Below are 20,472 nucleotides of genomic sequence, written 5' to 3'. Positions count from 1 at the left end.
CCACATTCACTGCCATGCATTCTTCTTGTGAACCCTTATACCTCGAATGATTCCCCAGGGTAATTCATGACTCCCCCACCAAGCCGCTTTCAACGATGTTATGACATCAGTCTTAGTGCTCCCTAAAATCAAGCTAATTTTAGTTACAGGGAAGACAAGGACATTTTAATATTGAGATAACTGCCTTAAATTCGACTTGATCATGTAGTGTAGACTTAGCCTAATATTCCCCCTTAACACCTTCTTGAGTTGGTACCTACGGATCACACTCATCTGACATTCTACTTCTAGAATATTTCATATAAATCAATAAATCCAAAATAATGCCATTAAATTTTCCACTTTGGGAACAATGGCTGAAATAAAAGCTGATACTTACTATGCTCCAGAAAGTGTGCCAACCCGGGCAGATCCTCAGGGTCACAGAAACTGCCAACAGCAATACAAAGGGCAGCTGCAGACTGCAAAATAAACACAAGACACTAAGGTATCACTTCTAAAAAAATTGCAGTTACTTCATCTAGGTCTCACAGAGCTACTTTATACCCAACAAACAGCAGAAGAATGAAACAGGCCAAGATGTTTCACTTTGCTGCAACTACTATTTGTGAGTCCATAAGCAATGGCAATATGGGTTCAATCCTGAACAAAAGATAGAGATGTTCAGATACCAGCAATGGAGGCCACATGAGTAACTAGATGGATAGGACATTCAAGAATGGAGGACTAGCCTTTTTGTCAAACCACAATATTTAAGAGCTTAAAACCATGACAGTAGTTTTCTGCTTAGCAAGATTTCACTCTGTAGCACTGGCACATACCAGCTTCTCTGTACAACTTCCCTTATTTGCTTCTTCCTTTCCTGTTAGTTCTTCCATTTCCATGTCATCGGAATTGTTGGGATCCGCCTCATCATCTCCATCATGCTCATCATCTCCATAATTTTCCTTGTCCTCTTCCATCTCTGCTCCTGAGTCACCATCTTCAGCAGTTTCAATCTCAGTCTCATCATTTTCCTCTCCTTCCGAAGACTCCTCAGAAGGAACACTATCCATGCTATTTGAATCCGAAATCAGTAGCGTGCACAAGCCATTTTGCAATTTGAGATACCTGTGAAATCAAGTATATTAATATTTTGAATTTTCAATTGTCTAATTACAGCCTCTGAACTCTCACAGAAAGACTGAAAAATTCTGAACTTTTTCATACTTGTTCTAGGCTTGTGAACTGCATTACCTGCCCCACTTCAAAGTCCTTACTTCATTCCTGGGAATGGAGTAGTGCCCTACTTCGAAGTTTAAGTTTGAAGTAAGGTATATGTAGAAGCTAAACTTCGGTGTCTGTTACTTCGAAGTACAACTTTAAAGTTATTTTTGTAGTGTAGACACACCCAAAGTGTCCTTTTCTTTCATTACTTTCTTTCTGAGTCTGCTTTGATGGCTGTCATGTGCTGTTTGGTTGCAGGACTGCTACAAGTAGGTCAGGCTTTTGTACCAGTTTTGGACTGGCTACAAAACATCCTTCATAAAGAAAGATACAAGGGATGTGTTCTCTGGGCTCGGCCATCGACCCCTGTACACCACACTATTGAATGGAGTAAGAGATGTCAATGCAAGACTGCTGAACCTCGGCCTACACCAGGGAATAAAGTCAATTCTGATATCTCGATTCTAGCTATAATAATGGCAGAGTTAGAACTGTGTATCTGAAATAGACTTTCCTGTCTAGTGTAGATCCATCCCGAGATACCTTAAAGCACTGGCAGGTACAGCTGTTAAAAGCTTACGTAGTGTGATGCCATAGTGCCACCTAGTGGCTGAACATTTTAAGTTTTACAATTCCATCACAGACTCATAAAACTTGAAGATACACATATCACAACTTGTGGAGCCAGAAGGGATGTTAGGATGCTATGGAGTCCAGTCCCCTGCCCTCTTGTAAGTACCAAGCAGCATCCCTGACAGGTATTTTTAATCTATTTGCCCCAGTCACATAAATGGCCTGCTCAAGGAGTGAGCTCACAACCCTGGCTTGAGCAGGCCAATGTTTAAACCCCTGAGCTATCCCCACCCTGTCAAAAACTCAGCAAGTCCAGTCCCCTGCATTCATGGCAGGACCAAGCACCATCTAGATCAAGAGCAGGCAATAACTTTTGACAAACGTGGTGGGGGGGGGATGCCACAACTTTTGGAAAGGTGTCAGTAGCTGCACCTTTCTTGTTAGTGAAAAATCGTGTACGGCAGGAGTTGGCAAGATATGGCCCATGGGCTGGATCCTGCTCGCTGGCTGCATCTGGCTTACATATTATTTATATCCAACAGCTGGGGTAGCAGCTAGGAGCAGCAGGCTTTTTAAATAGCCATAGGAATCCCAGGTGGTGGCCAGGCAATGTGGTAGCAGTGGGGCTGGAAACTCTTTAAGAAGTAGCTATTTAAAGGACTCCAGGCTCGCAGATCCCAGCCCCTGCCACTACCAAGCTGCCTGGCCACCACGTGGGGTTTCTGCGGCTATTTAAAAAGCCCACAGCTCCCAGCCTGACGCTACCCCAGCAGGGGAATATAAATAGTATGTGGGACAGATGCAGCCCCCAGGACAGACCCCCGTTGGGCCAGATCTTTCCCATGGCTGAGCTAGACTAGCAGTGTCCAATAGGAATTCAAAGCTCACCACATTTGTGGTTGTCATCTTTCCATATTCACCACATTACATCATACACAACTTTATTAAGTAATATTAGAAAAATAAATACTTTCTGGGCTTTGAATTTACATGAAACTGTCAGATGATTTAATAATCACAGACACAAGTGCAGCAACATGACTTGCTGCAGCAAAGGTTAACCATGGAAAGGCTTTGAATCCCGCACAGCCTGTAACAACCACCCCTCAGCGCATCTGGGAGTGGCACAGCTCCAGCTTTTCCCTGTGAGTATAGAGCAGACAGCGGCACTGCCCCCATGCATTAGAGGGCATGATACCAAACCCACATGCTTGCCATGCCTGTAGCGCTCCCTTTCAGCGCAGGTAGCATCAGTGCCTGCAGCAGTTCCCCACTGGCTGGCAGGCTGCCGCCGCACTGTGCCTGTGCTCATCTTCTTGAGCATGTGTGGTGAATTTGAAGAATTATTGTTTCTTACGAGCTAGGTATGCATGCATTCACTACAGCACAGCATCCTGTTCACCACAAGTAGCAAGTACCAAACACACTGGACATCGCAGACCTAGATGATGCTGACAGGTATTTCTCTAACCTCCTCCTGAAAATCTCCAACAATGGACATTTCGCAGCCTCCCTAGGCAATTTATTGCTGCACTTACCCACCCTGGCAAGTTCAGAAGCTTTTCCCTAACATCTAACTTAAAACTCCCTTTCTTCAGTTTAAGCCCATTGTTTCTTTTCCTGTCATCAGAGGTCAAGGACAATAATTTTTCTCCCTTCTCCCAATAACTACCTCTTAGGTACATGAGAGCTGTTATCACATCCCATCTCAGTTGTCTCTTTTCCAGATTAAACAAACCTAATTCTTTTATGCTTCCCTTATAGGTCATGTTTTCTAGCCCTTTAATCATTTTTGTTGCTCTTCTCTGGACTTTCTCCAACTTGTCTACATGTTTTCTGAAACGCTGAAGCCAGAACTAGACACAGTACTCAGGTGAGGCCTAATCAATGCAGAGTAGAGCAGAAGAATAACTTCTCATATCTTCCTTACAACACTTCTGCTAATATATCCCAAAATTATGCTTGCTTTATTGCAGCTGTTTCACACTGTTGACTTGTATTTAGCTTGTGGTCCACTGTAACCCCTAGATGCCTTTCCACAGTACTCCTTCCTAGAAAATCACTTCTCATTTTGCATGTCTAAAACTAATTTTTCCTTCCTAAGTGGAGTACTTTGTATTTTTCCCTTTTGAATTTCATCCTATTTACCTCAGAACATTCCTCCAGTTTGTCCAGATTATTTTGAATTATAATCCTATCCTCCAAAGTATTTGAAAACCCTCCCATTTCCACCTTTAAGTTTTATATTTTACTCTGTCATGGAAACTTTAAAATTCAGTGCATATCAATGTGTTAAGCGTTTCTGAATCATACAGGTTTTCTAATTATATGAGTCAACTATCTAATAACTTTGTCACCTGGCTGTCTACCAGTTGTGATGGCTGTCTGTGATTAATGTGGAATTGATGAGTTATTTGTTTTGTTCTGCATCTTCCATCGGTAGAGTTCTTGATTGCTCTTTTTAAGGCAGGGGTGCTCTAAGTGTGGTAGGCTGAAATTTCATAAGGGGGGCTCAGTGTGATTGGCTGCTAGGCCTCAGGTTCATCCATTTAATTAAAAACATAGAAATATGTTACTGTTTTTCTGTATGCATATTCACATTTATATATTGATTCATAATATTTTACATTCTCAATAACTTTTCTTACATGTGCCAAAAGAATTTTATTATATGAACATAACCGAAATTTCCATTGGTTTGGATTACAGTAGACAGGTTGGGGGCCCCTGGTAATTGCAGGATCAAAAAGTGGGGCTGGACATAAAAAGTTTGCTCGCCCCTAGTCTAAGGAATAAACTGATGATGTGACAACTTCTCTTGGGCTGTGAATTTTTCCACATCTTGTATATCTAGACTGACAGATTTTATAGTTTGGGACTCATCTTGCTTTTCCTCAGGGGTTATGATAATTACTTTCAGCAGATACACTGTATCTTTCTATTGCTTCTGAGCTAGTTTCTGTTTCAAGTTGTTCCCGCTTTTTGTTTTCCTCCTTTACTAGTTCAATCTGCCTTATTATGTGGATAGCTGTGTGTTGGGTTAAACCTGTAAGTCCAATAATCAGTCTCTCTCTGATATTTTCATGCTTCACAATCCCCAAATCTCAGTTTTCTTCCAAGGTATGCAAGGCTCTTACCAAAAAAATCAACATATTCCCCCCGATTTTTGAGTTCAATAGCAAAAAAAACCCCTTTTCACAAACAATATTTCCCTAAGGTATTAAGTGTGCATCAGACATAGCCAGAAGGGTTTCAGTAATCCTTGAGATCATCCTCAGTAATGTCAAGGGCTTTAAAGATTCTCTACCTGCTTCCTCATAGCATAAATTAAACACAATACCTAGATGTCTATAGTTTCCTTGCGGAGCTTAGTATAAATGCAAAATCTTGCAAAAATATTTCTTCTTCTAACAAAACGATATATTTGCCATCTTAATTGCAGCAAGCAAAGACAACTATTGGATCAGAACGTGCAGAATGACAGCTTAAAGTTGTGTTGGTAGTATTAAACAACTGGTGATATTTACTAATTAGACTCGCTCTCAATGAGAAAAATACTCCAACGTTATAGCTACCTCCTCTAGGCTACTAAATATTTGTAGGGCAAAAAATTGTCACCTGGATGGAGGGCAGAGTCAGAGCAGACTTTAAGCAGCCAGAAACAACAGCCATAAGAAGAGTTCAGCATGCAGTTGATATGAGGCTTTTAAAAAAAGCAGTTTAAGAGTCAGTGAATGTTTTGCGGACCTCAAGCTTTGGGTACTATTGGGAAATGTGCAGTGCATTCTGTGTATTTACACACATTGTGTTTTACTGAAGCTATGAATTACCTGGTACTTGTACATTGTAAAACATGACTGCATAGTATTTTCCCATATCTCCAAGTTGTGTGGTGCTGTACATTTATAAGTACTCTGTGCTTTAAATATTGCTATGTATTCTGAAATGTATTGTTAATAATATCAATTATTTAAAAATAAGAAAACTGAGTGGCAAAGGCAGAGTGGATAAGCAATGTGCAAAAACCAGCAGGCACTGCAATCTAAACTTTGGACTGAACTTTTAGAACTGGAAAGGCAATAAACGTTTCTGTCCATCTCAGTGCACAAATGTCATCTCTTTTGGAACACACAAACTGACCTAGGCTTGCATATGTTAAGTTGTGGTTTTCCTTGCAATCCCCAACATGGACTCATAGGGGTTAAGATGTGGTCCACGATGCCACGATATGCTATGAGTGTCAGTAGTGCAAAGTGCAGGGACTCTGAGATTTGGTGCATCTCCATTTGCTCTTTGTGCTGGGAATCCTCACCTTCCCCGTCTGCTTTTTTATTTTCTATACTATGTGCATGCTGGCTCTCCAGAATCTTTGTTCATTATCCAAAGTAGCAATGGCCTTCAAGATGTTGCTTTACTAATTTTCTTCTTTCTCCTTTTCAGAGGTGTTCTGCAGGTGTGCAGGGGACACCTGTCAAAGTCACAATGGCAGCTGCCGATGGAAAGAGACAGACATACTACTGGATTTATAACCAGAATAGAATAGGAATAAGTTTAAGAAATGTCTTTTCACAGGACAACTCTCAGGCACAGCCATGGTGAGAATGGGCCCTCCTGGATCTGGGAAGGAATCCTGGCTGCATGAAACAGTCAGCCCCCATACCTTTGCATACATACAGAGCAATGGCACTGGCTGCTGACACTATTTGCCATAAACAATGGTGGTTTTAGCTGATAACTCACCCCTGAAGGTAGCAAATGCAATGAGAGCACAACTGACATCTTGAAGCCTCTCAAGCCAATATGCCACTAGCCTACTTAGTGCAATGCAGCTGAATTTATCACAGTAGTGCGTGAGAAAGTGTCTGCTTCAGAAGAAGAAATAAGGTAGCCATCACAGAAACGTTCAGTGGAGGATTGCAAAGTATCCCCATGAAAGTTTCGTTTAGATCTCACATTGGGATACAAGGAACATCCTTCTGCATATAAACAAACTGTTCTGCATGGTGTCCTCCATGTCTAGTCCAGCAGGCGATAGAAAAACAGATACCATCTCTATGTTGTACCTCCATATCTTTGTGTAAAGCAACTAAAAGTTTATACCAGTGGCCTGTTAATTTGGGAATGGGCCTGAAGACATCTTTACATTTAAACAGCGTAAGGAAAAAATGCATGCATACACTTATCCAAGATCCTTCCTCTTTGCTGAGCTCATCCATATTTGGCTGCCAAGACTAGACCATGGTCGGGTCTCAGACAGGTTTTGATTTGTTGTATGGTTGGACCTCCCTGTGCCACACCACTCTCCTTTCTCTTCCTCTTCCCTGTTCATGGCCAGGGTCTACAACTCAGACACCTCCACAGTATCCACAGTCATTTGCAGAGTACTGGTGGGGCTTATGTGAAATACAGCACACAGTTTGTTGTAAAAGCAGATCAGCAGCTCACCATTAGCTTGATCACTGGCCTCCCTTGTCTTGCATCATGCCAGCTAGAGTTCCTTTGCTCTCCTGCAGCACTATTGATGATGCTTGATTGCATCCCTTTGCCTGCATACCCTGTTCAATCTTATAGATGTCCACATTTCTCAGCTGGTCCACAGCTATGCTTGCACAGCCTCTTCTCCACATAGGCCCAGGAGATCTAGCATCCCCTGCGTACACCAGGCAAGAGCATGTCTGGTGTGTGGAGCCAATCTAGTTGGCTGGCTTATTGCACATAACAAGGGACAGTTCCTAGGTGTGCTCACCAAGGTAAACAATCAGGAAAAGGTATTTCAAAAATATATAAGGGACCTCAAAGGAGGTGTTTCTTTCAGCCTGTTTAACCCAGGGGCTGTGGAATTTATAGTTGTAACATGACCTGTGACAATTACAGAAAATGGGACCTTATGGGACAGCTTCTGGAAGATTGTGTCAATTCACATCATACAGCAACTATGTGCATATTCAGTAGCTAAACCACTTCTCTACCGTGGTCAGATAGGTGGTTTTACAACACTGTGATAAATAGGTGCTTACATCTGCCAGAGACAAATCTCAGTGCAGATTCTTGCACAAACAGGTTGACACCCACCTAATTTTGTAAGTCAGACCATGTTTGCTTTAAGCTAGTTTTAGCGACACAAAACAAAGGCATAAAAGTTTGGTGATTTTTTCCCCATCAAGTGCATTACTCTGCTGCAGCTAGCAGAGACTCCAAAAATTATTTTATGCCAATTTTAGAAGCTCAAAATTTCAAGTTAAAAACAACTTGTCTAATGTGAAAAAGCCAATAAATCTGCAAGAGTGGACAAGCATTTCTCTATTAGATTTTCTCTACGAGGCTGTATTAGGTATCCTCCAGAAGAGTTAAAATTTCTTAACATCAATAGGATACTTGGTTGGTGCTGCTCCATAACCAATGCCAGAAAGCACAGGGAAGAGAGTGGGGTGGAAATCAGGAATGTGGACACTGAAAGGGGTTTAAAACATTAAATTCCTATTCATGGATCTTGCCAGAGAACAGTGCTCTGCTTTCCCGGTTCTCACAGGATCACTACTGAAACTTATACTGATAGAGGACAGGACCATCACTGCCCCAGAGAAATTAAACACCACCACTGAGACCAGGCTACGTTTTAAATGATCTGTTCAACCCTTGAGTTCACATACTGCTGCTGACATGGCAGCAACCAGCCCTGTGGACGTACGTGTACGCGGGCGTGGGAAGGAGAGAATCCAGTTTGCTTCTTCCAGAGTTACTGTAACGCTGGGAAAGCACCTGGCCCCCCGCGTTCTCCGTCAGGTCCTTCCCACTGAGCCCCTCCCGCCTGTAGCGCTTGGGGCCCCTTTCAGCGCTGCCCCTCACCTGTACTGCTTGGGGTCACTTGGGGACTTGACAATGGCAGGGTCCCCCAGGCTGAGGTCAGCCCGGCGGCCCCCTCCCACTCGCTGCCCCGCCGCCAACTCCGGGCAGCTGCAGCTAGCCAAGGGCTTATTCTTCGCGGACATAATGACGGCTCAGCCCCGTCCCCGGCTCGCAGCGGCTGTGACCCGCCCTACCGAGCGACCTCCCCCTTCGCTGTCCGCTTCCCCTGCGCTCCCCGCCAAGCCCGGCGCAGCTGGAACAGCGGTTACGACTAACTCGGCCACCTTCCCGACCAATCAGCGTACAGCTACGGGATGACGTACGTAATCGCCCTCTATGACGGTTAATTCAAAGCAGTTTTAACGGGGTAGGAGAGGGGAGCGAACCATGCTGGTCGTGGGGGGGGGAGTATCGCATGGCGCTCGACGGAAGCCCAAGGTGCTCAAACAGTAAAGACGACGCTGGGATAGAAACGAGGCTGAGAATCTCAGCACCTCCTCCCCTAGCTCAGAGTTCGGACAGCTTCACTGCACCCCTCAACCCGAGCTGGATTCTTAAAGGCGGAGCTTGCCGCCCGCCCCACCCCCATTTTTTCTCACATTGGTTCGACGAGCCATAGGTCGCGCAACCAGGTGGCTGTCGTAGGGTCACGATGCGTGGCAGATACGGCGTCCTGGAGGGGAGAGGTGGAGCTTTCTGCGAGGGACATCTAGAGAATAGGAAACTTAATTGGCCAGAGTTCGAGAGATAGAGGCTGCGTGTGATGTGGGTTGGGGGTTCGCTCCCTTAGTACGGAGGAGATACCCAGCGGGTGTAATTCTCACTAAGCCACAGGACGCCCACCCAGTCAGGCAGCAGTAAAATGCCAATCATAAACATTGTGGCTTTGCAGAGAAAGATTCAGGGTGCAGCTTAAACGAAGGAGTTTGGTAAAGTGCAAATAGTTGTCATAGTCAGAAGACCTCTAGCAGGCAGCCTCTATTTTGTCTTTATACATCTGAAATTAAAGCACTTTGCAGAATTAATTCCCAAGCAGAAGTAATTCTTTCCTGCATCTGCTGGAAAAGCTTCACTTCTAAGGAGCGAATGGGTGCTTGCTTGTCAATAGAGAACTTTTTTCATTACAAAAAGTTTTGTAAAGAAAGAGGAATTTAGTGGACCTGATTCCAGGGTGCCTTATTTTAACAATATATACATAAGAGCTGTGTCTACACGTGCACGCTACTTCGAAGTAGTGGCACTAACTTCGAAATAGCGCCTGTCGCGGCTACACGCGTCGGGCGCTATTTCGAAGTTAACTTCGACGTTAGGCAGCGAGATGTCGAAGTCGCTAACCTCATGAGGGGATCGGAATAGCGCCCTACTTCGACGTTCAACGTCGAAGTAGGGACCGTGTAGACGATCTGCGTCCTGCAACATCGAAATTGCTGGGTCCTCCATGGCGGCCATCAGCTGGGGGGTTGAGAGATGCTCTCTCTCCAGCCCCTGCGGGGCTCTATGGTCACCGTGGGCAGCAGCCCTTAGCCCAGGGCTTCTGGCTGCTGCTGCAGCAGCTGGGGATCCATGCTGCAGGCACAGGGTCTGCAACCAGTTGTCGGCTCTGTGTATCTTGTGTTGTTTAGTGCAACTGTGTCTGGGAGGGGCCCTTTAAGGGAGCGGCTTGCTGTTGAGTCCGCCCTGTGACCTTGTCTGCAGCTGTGCCTGGCACCCTTATTTCGATGTGTGCTACTTTGGCGTGTAGACGTACCCTCGCAGTGCCTATTTCGATGTGGTGCCGCGCAACGTCAAAGTTGAACGTCGACGTTGCCAGCCCTGGAGGACGTGTAGACGTTATTCATCGAAATAGCCTATTTCGATGTTGGCTTCACGTGTAGACGTAGCCATGATATGCTCTGCAAAACCTAGTATCTGAATAGAAACATTTTGATATTACAACTCAACAGACAATAATATTTTGCAGTCTAGTAGAACTGTGGTTTCCTTGAAAGGAGTGCATTCATAAAGTGGTGTCCAACTGGAACATACGTAAGAGTTCTCAAACATATAAGGCTTTCCTCTTGACAGGGGTTTAACTATTTCTGTAACTGGGCTCAAAATGAAAGCTGTAGCCTTTATTTTTGTCTGCACTTTAACTAATGTAAATTGTGTCAAAACACTTATCTTCATTAGAAATACTCTGACTCAGCAACGAAGGGTCCTGTGGCACCTTATAGACGAACAGAAAAGTTTTGAGCATGAGCTTTCGTGAGCACAGACACTTCATCAGAGTCTGTGCTCACGAAAGCTCATGCTCAAAACTTTTCTGTTAATCTATAAGGTGCCACAGGACCCTTCATTGCTGTTACAGATCCAGACTAACATGGCTACCCCTCTGATACTCTGACTCAGGAATTCTTAAATTTTATTACATCACACCTCCTTCTGACAACAAAAGTAACCTGGGAGGAGGGAATCAAAGCTTGAGCACACCCAAGTCCTGTTGCCCCAAGCAGGAGAATCAAAGCCAAATGGCTTCTCCTGCAAGCAGGGGGCCTTTAGCATAAGCCCTACCACGTACAGCTGAAGCTGAAGAGTGAACCCTGCCTTAGACTTCAGCTTTGGCTGGTGCGTGGGGCTCAGACTTCTGCTTTGGTCCCAGACCCCAGCAAGCCTAATGCCGGCCCTAGTAACCCCATTAAAACAGGGTTGTGACGCTTTTGGGTTCCCAACCCACAGTTTTGAGAAACAGTGCCCCGAACCTGGGTGTGGCCCATCCATTTAACACTCTAGGATAAGCAAAACAAATCAGACCCCTGAAACCTCCAAGCCTTCCTGCCCGTTCCGCAGCCGGAAAAGGTTGAGAGCCGCTGTTCTGTAGCACTTCATTATATGAGATAGAAAGGAGCTGCCTTGTCGAGGCATTGGGAAACAAGTGCAGAGATGTAGTACCCTACGAGAAGACAAATAATAAAAATCTCCCCTACACCCCCACCCTTATCTGGCAAAGACAACACGTGGATTATCTCATTGGAGGGGGGAGAATTGTTACTCCCTGTGCTCCATGCTGTGCCGGGGTTTTGCCCCTTCATAGTCTGGACTGCCCCTGGGTTTAATCCTGGCTTTTACAGCTCAGTCGCTCTCCTAGCCCCTGCTACCTGACTCCCCCAGCCAGTAAATTCCTACCCCCAGCCGTTCCATTTGCCCCTTTAACCCTTCCGAAATGCACCAGCAGAACCGATTCCAAGCAAGCGCAGAGGGAGGGCCGCGGCTTCCGTAGATGTTTCTGCGCATGCGCAGAGAGGCCACAGAGGCTCTGCCATTGCGTAATTACCCCGCGCCCGGCCGGAAGCCGTCCCGTCGCTCCCGCCCGTGCGCAGCGCCTCCGTGATAGGGTCTGTACCGCCGGTCCGAGCGCGCAGTGCAAGCCGGTCTCTGGGTCATGGCGAGCGATTTCTACCTGCGCTACTATGTGGGGCACAAGGGGAAATTCGGCCACGAGTTCCTGGAGTTCGAGTTCCGGCCAGACGGTGAGGGCCGGGGCGCGGAGGCATCCGGGCGAAGGCAGCGGGGGTGGCACATGGCTGCGGGGCGCGCAGGGCTGACCTATCGGGTGGTTTGTTGGGGAGGGGCGGGTTGTGCGCGTAAGGAGCCGAGAGGCGGGTTCTGCCCGGCCAGTGGCCGCCAAGTCCCTGGTTGCCCCGCTCGCTTCAGTCTTGGAGCGCGGCCGCGCCGCGGACCCCCGCTTCGAGCCGAGAGCGCGTTCGGCGTTCATGGCAATGTCGTCGCAGGCACTAAGCTGCTCCAGGCCTCCTCGCCCGTTGGGCTTTCACTGCTGCCGTTTGATATCTGCATTGGTTTTGCTCGTCCCTTCTTGCTTTGTGAAAAAGCCGCGCAAAGCGGGGAGACCGGCTGTCGGGGGAGGGCACTGAAAGGGGCTCCAGCCGAAGTGCTGTGAAACGCAGGGGAGGCACAAATTCAGGCGGCACTGGACTGGGCTTTACGAGATCGGGATTCAGTTCTTAAAACTGCCACGGAATCCTGCTGTCTGACACTGAGCATGTTGTCTAATCTTCTTGTGTCCTTTCCCTGTCAGTCTAATAAAGCTAATACTGCTTCTTCTCTATCCTTTGTTTCTGGGGCGTTAAATCTGAAAATGCTGCTTTCAGCTGTAGTGGAGCCTTCCCAAAAGTGGGGGCACTAAGGCTCAGTCGTTTTCCTTCGCTGTGCCCCTGGCCTATCTGCTTGAGGTCCTGCCTCTTCCAAGCCTGAGCAGAGCCACGAACTCTCCACTTCCTTGGGGTTGGGGCCCAAGAATAGATTCTGGCCATTGTCCCTACATTGCAGGCTCTCCCTGCCAAGCAGGTGGAAGTTTTACAGCTTTCCAGTGCTGCCCATGCAGCTCTGGCTCCAGCCAGGTGATGGGGCCTCAGGGCCACAGCCTGACCATTGTGAGAACCTTGCTGCCAGGCAGCTGTGAGTAACCATTGGACCCTCCAGCTGCCCTTGGTTGGGGGCCCAGGAACAAGGAGACAGGCCAGGGGCTGCTCTTGGCTCTCCCATGCTGCGCAAGTGGAGAATCCATAGCATTCTCCTACTGCCCAGGCACTGGGCCAGGACCTCATGGGGAAGACATGAGGGGGTGCTGTCACCTGTGGAGAGAAATGGATGGCAAGCCAGCCATGCACAGATGCAAACTACAGGTGTTCCTGGATAATAGGCACTCAGAGTGAGGAAGTTCAAATACAATTAGATAAATTCTGTAAATGAAAAAATGCCTTGGTGGTATACATTAAAATAGGTAAATTTTTATGACTAAATATGGTCATTGTTTATCATAATTATATTAACTTACTTCAATTTGTTTTATTAGCTAGTTCAGAAATTATAATTAAGTATTGCTAGTGCTGTTAATTGCCATATTTTCCAGTATAACTGAAGCACAAGCCCTCTGATCAGTTGCTGAGATTAGAAATAATAAAAAATACAAATGAAGTTCATTGCGGCTTCTTAAACATTTACAGTGCCTGCCTTCCAGTGCTTTATACCTCCATAATAGTCTGCCAAAGAAGTCTGATTTAGGAACAGGTTAATTTTTTTAGTAAATGTGGAATACACATATTTAATTGATTTCTCGCATTGGGCTCTGCTACCATAGGAGATTCTAAATTGCACACAATCTGAATCAGCTGAGGCACCTCCACCTGGCCAGGTAAGGGCAGCTCTAAAGTATAGATAGGGTTCTTATGGAACTCTACCAGAACAGGCTGCCAGCAGGTACCCAGGATGATGTAGATTCAGGATTATTTCACCATATCCCTTCTCTAGTCAGGACTGCCCCCTTTGTTATTTACAGCTCTTTCTCTCTCAGAAGCTGCAGCACTTCTACCAGAGATAGCTGGTGAATGGGTCTGCCTGCCTGAACCCTAGAATAAACAGAGTCCCTTTGTTGAAAAACTTCAGGAACAAATGATAGCATAGATCTGGGTAGTGAACAGGCAAACTGTGGACCAAATCCAGGCTGCTGGATACTTTTGAATTGACCCAGTATTGTCATTGCTTTGTTTTTCTCTGGAGTCTCGGTCTAGACTATACCTGGACCAAGAAATTTGGATCTTAACAAAAAATAATTGTCACCATCTATGTAGCAGCTTTTAAACACAGGATCCAAAAATCAAAATATAGCTCCCTTTAAGATGAGGGGGACACAACCAGATGAACAATGATTGCCCAAAACAGAATACAGTAAGGTCTCAGAGTATGCAAGCGTTCAGTTCCATGCACCCTCGCATAAAGCTGGATTTCGCGCAAGTTGGGGTCTGGCTTTTTCCCTGGGAGAACACATGTTCTGCAGCCAGGGAGGCAGCAGAAAGGTAAGTCTTGGGGTGGGGGGAGTGGGCTAATGCTGCAGGGGGGTGACAGGTGGAGTTGAGCACGGCTGGTGAGCTGGGCTGCGGGGTGGTGGGGAGTTGAGCTGGAACCAGAGCCATGCCTGGGTGGTGAGCTGGCAGGCAAGGTTGTGCCAGAGCTGCATGTGGGGAGGGGAAGAGGGGGACTTGAACCAGAGCTGCTTGCAGGCAGTTTAAACCGGAGGGAGACGGGGGGGGGGGGGGGGGAGGGAGACAGGGAGGGGTCAGACACATAAGAGCGGGTTGCCTACTCTTGAGTTTACATACACTGAGACCTTACTGTACATATTTTAGATAAGGGTATTAGAGAAAATATTTAGGTAATAATTCACTTGATTTATGAAGTATTAGCAATTTTATAAAATCACTACTATACAAATATCAAAAATACAACACTCACCGTGATATAATAGGACCTCAATTTTGAAGAGGTATTGTCCAACTCAAGCACTAGAAAGATGAAATGCTGAGTCAGCCTACTTAATGGACACTAACAGTAGCTGTCTTGTCTTCCTTTTATGTGGCTTTTCACAAACATTTTATTTTACAATCATTGCAGTAATTTGTTTATTGTAGTCTGAGTGTAATCTTCATCTTTATTTTAACAGGAAAATTGAGATATGCCAACAACAGCAATTATAAAAATGATGTAATGATCAGAAAAGAGGTAAGATATTTGTGTATTTTTGTAAACACATCTTTGAATGCTTTGCAAATAAGCTGAACCAAATAAGTGGTTTTCATGAATAATTGCTTTTGAACACTTAAAAATGTGAGCATTTCTTTTAAATTGCTTTTAACAAGTATCCTCAGCATGAAAGAGTGACCAAAGCATGAAGAAGCATGTGAATATTTAGCCTCAAATAACTTGCAATGCTGTTCCATACAATGCCTGTTCTCACTGTAATGGGCTCAGTGACAGACCATTTTATGACTGTCACTTGATGTGCTGAAATACCACTGAGCCTACCTTCCGGGGTACCCCTCCACTCTGTCCTGCTGAACCAGGTCTTCTGGCCTCTCTAGCATGGATACAAAGCTAGGATCATAGCCCTTTGCAGGCTCAGCCATAGAGACTTGCCTCCACACAGTAAGGCACAGCCTTGGTTCGACCTGAAATCCAGATAAATCCATCTTACTCTGTATAAAATCTAATACAAGGTAAGATCGTGTTTGCCCTCTTTGTCATGGTAAAGAGAGAGATGCACAGATTCCTTTCCCACTTTCCCCTCATGTCAGTTATTTACAGTGGGCTAATGAATAACCAGAAGTGATTTTATTAAGTATAAAAGCTAAGTGGTTATAAGAGATTAGAACACTCAAGCTAAGCTTCATTACGTGTAGTATGTCACCCTCAGAATTATACGAATAAGCTTCCTTCACAGACAAAGAAGAAGTGTTCCAGTCTAAGTTCAATCCCCCTCCATCCCACATTGGGTGATAAGTGGAGTGCCTTGACCACTGGCAGCAGCCGCTATTGTTTGGCTTCTCACCTTTCTATGGGGTTCGCCAAAGGCGGGAATCATTTGTGTTCAGTTTAAACTTTGTTTAAATTACAGCTTCCAAGATGCATTGCAATTAATTGACAGCACTAATAATTATGTGCTGGATGTGCTCTGTGGCTCCATCCCCATAGTATCTAGTAACCTCAAAACTGGAATTGATTTAATTAATTCATTTTCTTATTTCTTATCACCACTTTACATATGGAGAACAAAAGCAGAAAAATTAAGGGCATCATCCAAGTCTCACGTCAGTTAGAAATTTCCCAAAGACTGCATTTGGGCATTTAGTCAGATCAGTTTGTGTCAAACCCATGCATTAAATCCTTGTTACCTGAATACTAGTCCAGTGTTTTAATCATCCTCTCTGTTGTGAGTCCTTTTCTGATGCCACCTTTCTCTGTGTTCCTATTGCTTTTGGGAATTAGTCTGATCTGGCATAAATGGTATTGCAATATTTTTGCAGTGAAAAAAGTTGTCATTTCTTTTTTTACAAAAAGTTATTCTTCATTATTGTTTCTTGCTTAGATGTACACCCTAGTAAATATGAGATGGGGAGCGGAGAATATGCCAGAGTTACTACTCCCATATGTGGCATTTTTCTTTCCCCTGCGACTAGATCCTTTTAATCTGGGTCCCTGCCAGAAAGAGTGACTGGGCTCCTTCATGACTACAGGAGTTGACAAGTATGAATTAAGTGCTTGGGGTCAGCTGTTTTTTACTTGTGCATTAAATATATCCAAATGTGGAAAAAAAAACTTTGTAAATGGTTTCTGTAACATGCAGAGAAGCTTAATAAAATATTGCAATTGTAACAAAAGCAGTAAAGCAGCACTTTAAAGACTAACAAAATTTGAGGTGAGTTTAACTGGTAAGAAAATATTGGTGTTTGAGAATCGGTTGGCTTAAGATAAAATAGTCAAACAAATCAAATGTAATTTATCTGAGCCATTACAAATAGGTTATAGGATTTAAATGACAGAATGATCTAATTCAGTGGTTTTCAACCAGTGTGCTGTGAAGTTTCATCAGTTTCCCCTTGCTGTGGGTCTTTGCAGAGCCATCGTAAGGGGAAATGCCAACCCTACAGGACCCTGTTCGTGCAACGAGGCAGGGAAGGGAGCCTGCTTTCAGTGGTTACTCATTTATTCAACATCCCTAGCATGGTATTGAGCAGCTTTTGAAGTGTCTGTGCTGGCAGTTTAAGAGTGTATTCTGTGGTGGATTTGGGACATTAGTTATATATTAAGATGTTGCTTGTAGGCCTATGTTCACAAGAGTGTGATGGAGGAACTGAAAAGAATAATTGATGATAGTGAAATCACAAAAGAAGATGATGCCTTGTGGCCTCCACCTGACAGAGTTGGTCGGCAGGTTAGTGTTTAGTAGCTTTTCCATTTGCATTATTAACAGTTTTAATTTAGATTTGTTTGCTAATCATAAGCATAACTGGGATCATAACACTTTTATACGTAACTGAAAAGTACACTAGTCTTATTTTAATAGATCTGTAAATATGTGAACCTTAGATTTTAAGAGTAGCAGAGCAGTTTACCCTGAAAGTGTGAGAGGGAGGGAGGTTGGTTGGTGTGTATATAAAAGATTTCTTGTTCTTAATTGTAAAATCATTCTCACTGCTTAAACTGATCCTGTGAATCAGCATAATGTTCAAGCAGTTTCACTTTTTTTTTTTTTTAAATTATTTTCTAGGAACTTGAAATTGTAATTGGCGATGAACACATCTCTTTTACCACATCAAAAATCGGATCACTTATTGATGTAAATCAGTCCAAGTACGTTGTCTGTATGGAATAATTCCTACCTTGCCAAAATGCTGTCTTTATTCAAGACTCTACTGAAACTATTATCAATTTATAAAGCTGCATTGGGAGCACTCATTAATACATGATTATTCTCATTCAAAAACTTCTGTTGTCTGAAACTGCCTCTTTTGGAGGATCCTCTGTTAATCTTTGCATTTTATAATCTCATTCTTTTGTAATGTAGCAAAATGACCTGTAAAGCCCTACCTCAGTGAATTATAAGCTATCTGTGCCTAAAACTCTCCAAACATAAAGAGTCTGGTGGAAGAAAAAGAAATGATAAACTTACAATGAAATCCTTGCTCTGTTAAGCTTATGGAAAAACTGCCATTGGCTGTGTCTACACTTGCAGTCTTCTTTTGAAAGAGGGATGCAAATGAGGTGTATATTTGCATACCCAGTACCCTATTTGCATATTTCAAAAGCGCTTCTTTTGAAAGAAAACCAGTGTAGATGCTGCTCTTTCAAATGTAAATCCCATCTTTAAAAGAATCCTCCTTATCTTTATTTAACCCTCATTTGCATACCTCTTTTGAAAGAGGAGTGCAAGTGTAGGCAAAGCCATTCACTTCAACAGTAGCCATAGTTCATCCCAAGCTAAATTGAAAAGATTTTGTAACACATATTCCTAAAAGCCTTAGTGACAATATTAAAGTAATGCAGGGAATGAAAAGGCTGTACATCTTAAAAATTAAGTAGTGAATGTGGGGCAGACTTACAATTTGTCTTTCAGTCTAAGGGCTTGTGTCCACTAGGTGCAGTGCATCAGAGATGTAGCTGTGTTAGTCTGTATCTTTAAAAACAACAAGAAGTCCTGTGGCACCTTATAGACTAACATATTTTGGAGTATAGGCTTTTGTGGGCAAAGACCCACTTCATCAGATGCAACTGCAGTGGTCGATACAATGGGGGGGTTGATTTTTTTTTTTTTTTTTAAAGCAGGTCTAGAAGTTTTGTCCTGAGACAGTGAAGTGGAGGAGACTTGTAGATGACCTATGCTCCACTTGGAGTACAAGGGTTTAAGTCAAGTAAGTCAGTGGAGACACACCAATCACTCTCTTGTTGACACCCATACTCCTCCTACTACTACTTAACCCTTGTACGCTGCGTGAAGCGTAGAACAAAAAAAGTCAGGGGAGTTGACTGGAGAGTTTCTTCCATTGACCTAATGTGGTATGAACCCTGCAGCAAGTATATATAAGCAATGCTGACTTGTTACACTACTAATATAGCTCAAATTGTGTAAGTTTAGATTGACTTCTCCCTGTACTGTGGACCCTGATTGGGAACCACTGTGAATTGCAGGGAGTCCATGGGGGGAAAAAATGAAATAAATAAAAATGATCTTAGAAAATAAGTTTTAAATAAATTGCCAAGTTGCAATCTATAAATAAAATATGATGTTCTTAATTGCTGTCCAAAAATCTATGTTGTGGTTTTCATTTAAGTGTACATGGTGGCTAGAGCTGGCTCTGGAGGGGTCCACAAATGGTTTGGGGGAATGGGTGCAATTTGAGGTCAGTGAATGGTTTGGGTAGAGTGATAGTTTATATGCTTTGGGGATAACCAATCAGTTTACCACAGAACAAAGCTGCAACAGACTACAATGTGGTGTTTTAAGCCAGTCACTGGTGGAAAAGAATCTTAGCGCTGTGGCTGTTTTATCAGTTTAATTTTAGAAATTGCTCTTTAAGATTTGCAAACTAATGTTTCTTCTTTATATTTTAGGGATCCAGAAGGATTACGAGTGTTTTACTATCTGGTCCAAGACCTTAAGTGTTTAGTCTTCAGTCTCATTGGATTACACTTCAAGATTAAGCCAATTTAAATTGTATAATTTTGAATTTGTATTGTAATGTTGCAAGGTGTGGGATGCTTCATTCCTTATCTCTTCTTGGATAGAACTTTTATGTATGTGAATATTTTTTACAAACTAAGTGAATATCTTTAATAAAAATGGTGAAACTTGTGTTTTTTAATTTAAAAGGTGTACATAAAATTAGATCTCATTTTCATTATTGTATATCCAAGATAATGGATTTGAGTTCCTGTAGATCAATTTAATACTTAGTTTTAGAACAGTTAAAAATACTGTTTTTTCTATCAATGTAGCACTTTGGGACAGAGCAAAAAGCTCATTAGATCTCTGGAATGAAACTCTTGTCAGTCCTTTAGGATAAACTTGTGTCCAAGTTTTTAAGTGGATGCTTTAAACATCAGTTAACAATTATCAGATGACACTGTAGTTCTGTGCTGGCTTCATATCAGCTGTCTCAATGATTAACAAATTATCAAAACTGGCACTAACTCCATTATTTCCTCATTGCTGCTCTTAAACTTCATAATGGAAGCCCTAAAAGATTTCTTAAATATGGAAAAAAAAACTCTTCTCTATCCCATAAGGCTGCAGAATACATTTGCAAAAGATATAACTGAATTTAAGACACTAGTCCAGTACAGAACAACTTTGCCTATGCAAACAGTATATTTTGGGCAAATTATAATGTAAACATAGGTGTGGATACTTAAGGTGTAGTTACATAGTATTTTAGGTTGACAAGTTGACTACCCTATGACTGACTAAAGATAATCAGCATTTTTAAAGGCTATTTTAAAATTATTAAAAATCCGTATCTC

At 43.4% G+C, this 20,472-nt stretch overlaps 2 protein-coding genes across 2 annotated transcripts in view; one reads left to right on the top strand and one right to left on the bottom strand.

The window, feature by feature from the left end:
* Window positions 1-8,768, bottom strand: part of LOC142017453 (nardilysin-like) — a 79,916-nt gene extending 71,148 nt beyond the window's left edge. Inside the window, exons 1-3 of the mRNA XM_075002319.1 lie at window positions 8,626-8,768; window positions 822-1,110; window positions 380-461 (exon numbers count right to left, since the gene is read on the bottom strand). Coding sequence (XP_074858420.1) covers window positions 380-461; window positions 822-1,110; window positions 8,626-8,768 — 514 coding nt within the window. The remainder of the gene's footprint in view (window positions 1-379; window positions 462-821; window positions 1,111-8,625) is intronic.
* A 3,174-nt stretch (window positions 8,769-11,942) lies between these two features.
* MAGOH (mago homolog, exon junction complex subunit) lies at window positions 11,943-19,804 on the top strand. The gene is made up of 5 exons (XM_075002663.1): window positions 11,943-12,131; window positions 15,119-15,177; window positions 17,276-17,386; window positions 17,723-17,805; window positions 19,564-19,804. Exons 1-5 carry the CDS (start codon window positions 12,044-12,046, stop codon window positions 19,661-19,663), a joined length of 441 nt encoding a protein of 146 aa, XP_074858764.1. The 5' UTR covers window positions 11,943-12,043; the 3' UTR covers window positions 19,664-19,804.
* Window positions 19,805-20,472: the final 668 nt, after the last annotated feature.

This window comes from Carettochelys insculpta, chromosome 9, assembly GCF_033958435.1.
Source record: "Carettochelys insculpta isolate YL-2023 chromosome 9, ASM3395843v1, whole genome shotgun sequence".
In the NCBI taxonomy this organism is placed as follows: Eukaryota; Metazoa; Chordata; order Testudines; family Carettochelyidae; genus Carettochelys; species Carettochelys insculpta.
The sequence above is the reverse complement of the archived record's forward strand: the minus strand, read 5'-3'. Positions and strand labels throughout refer to the sequence as shown.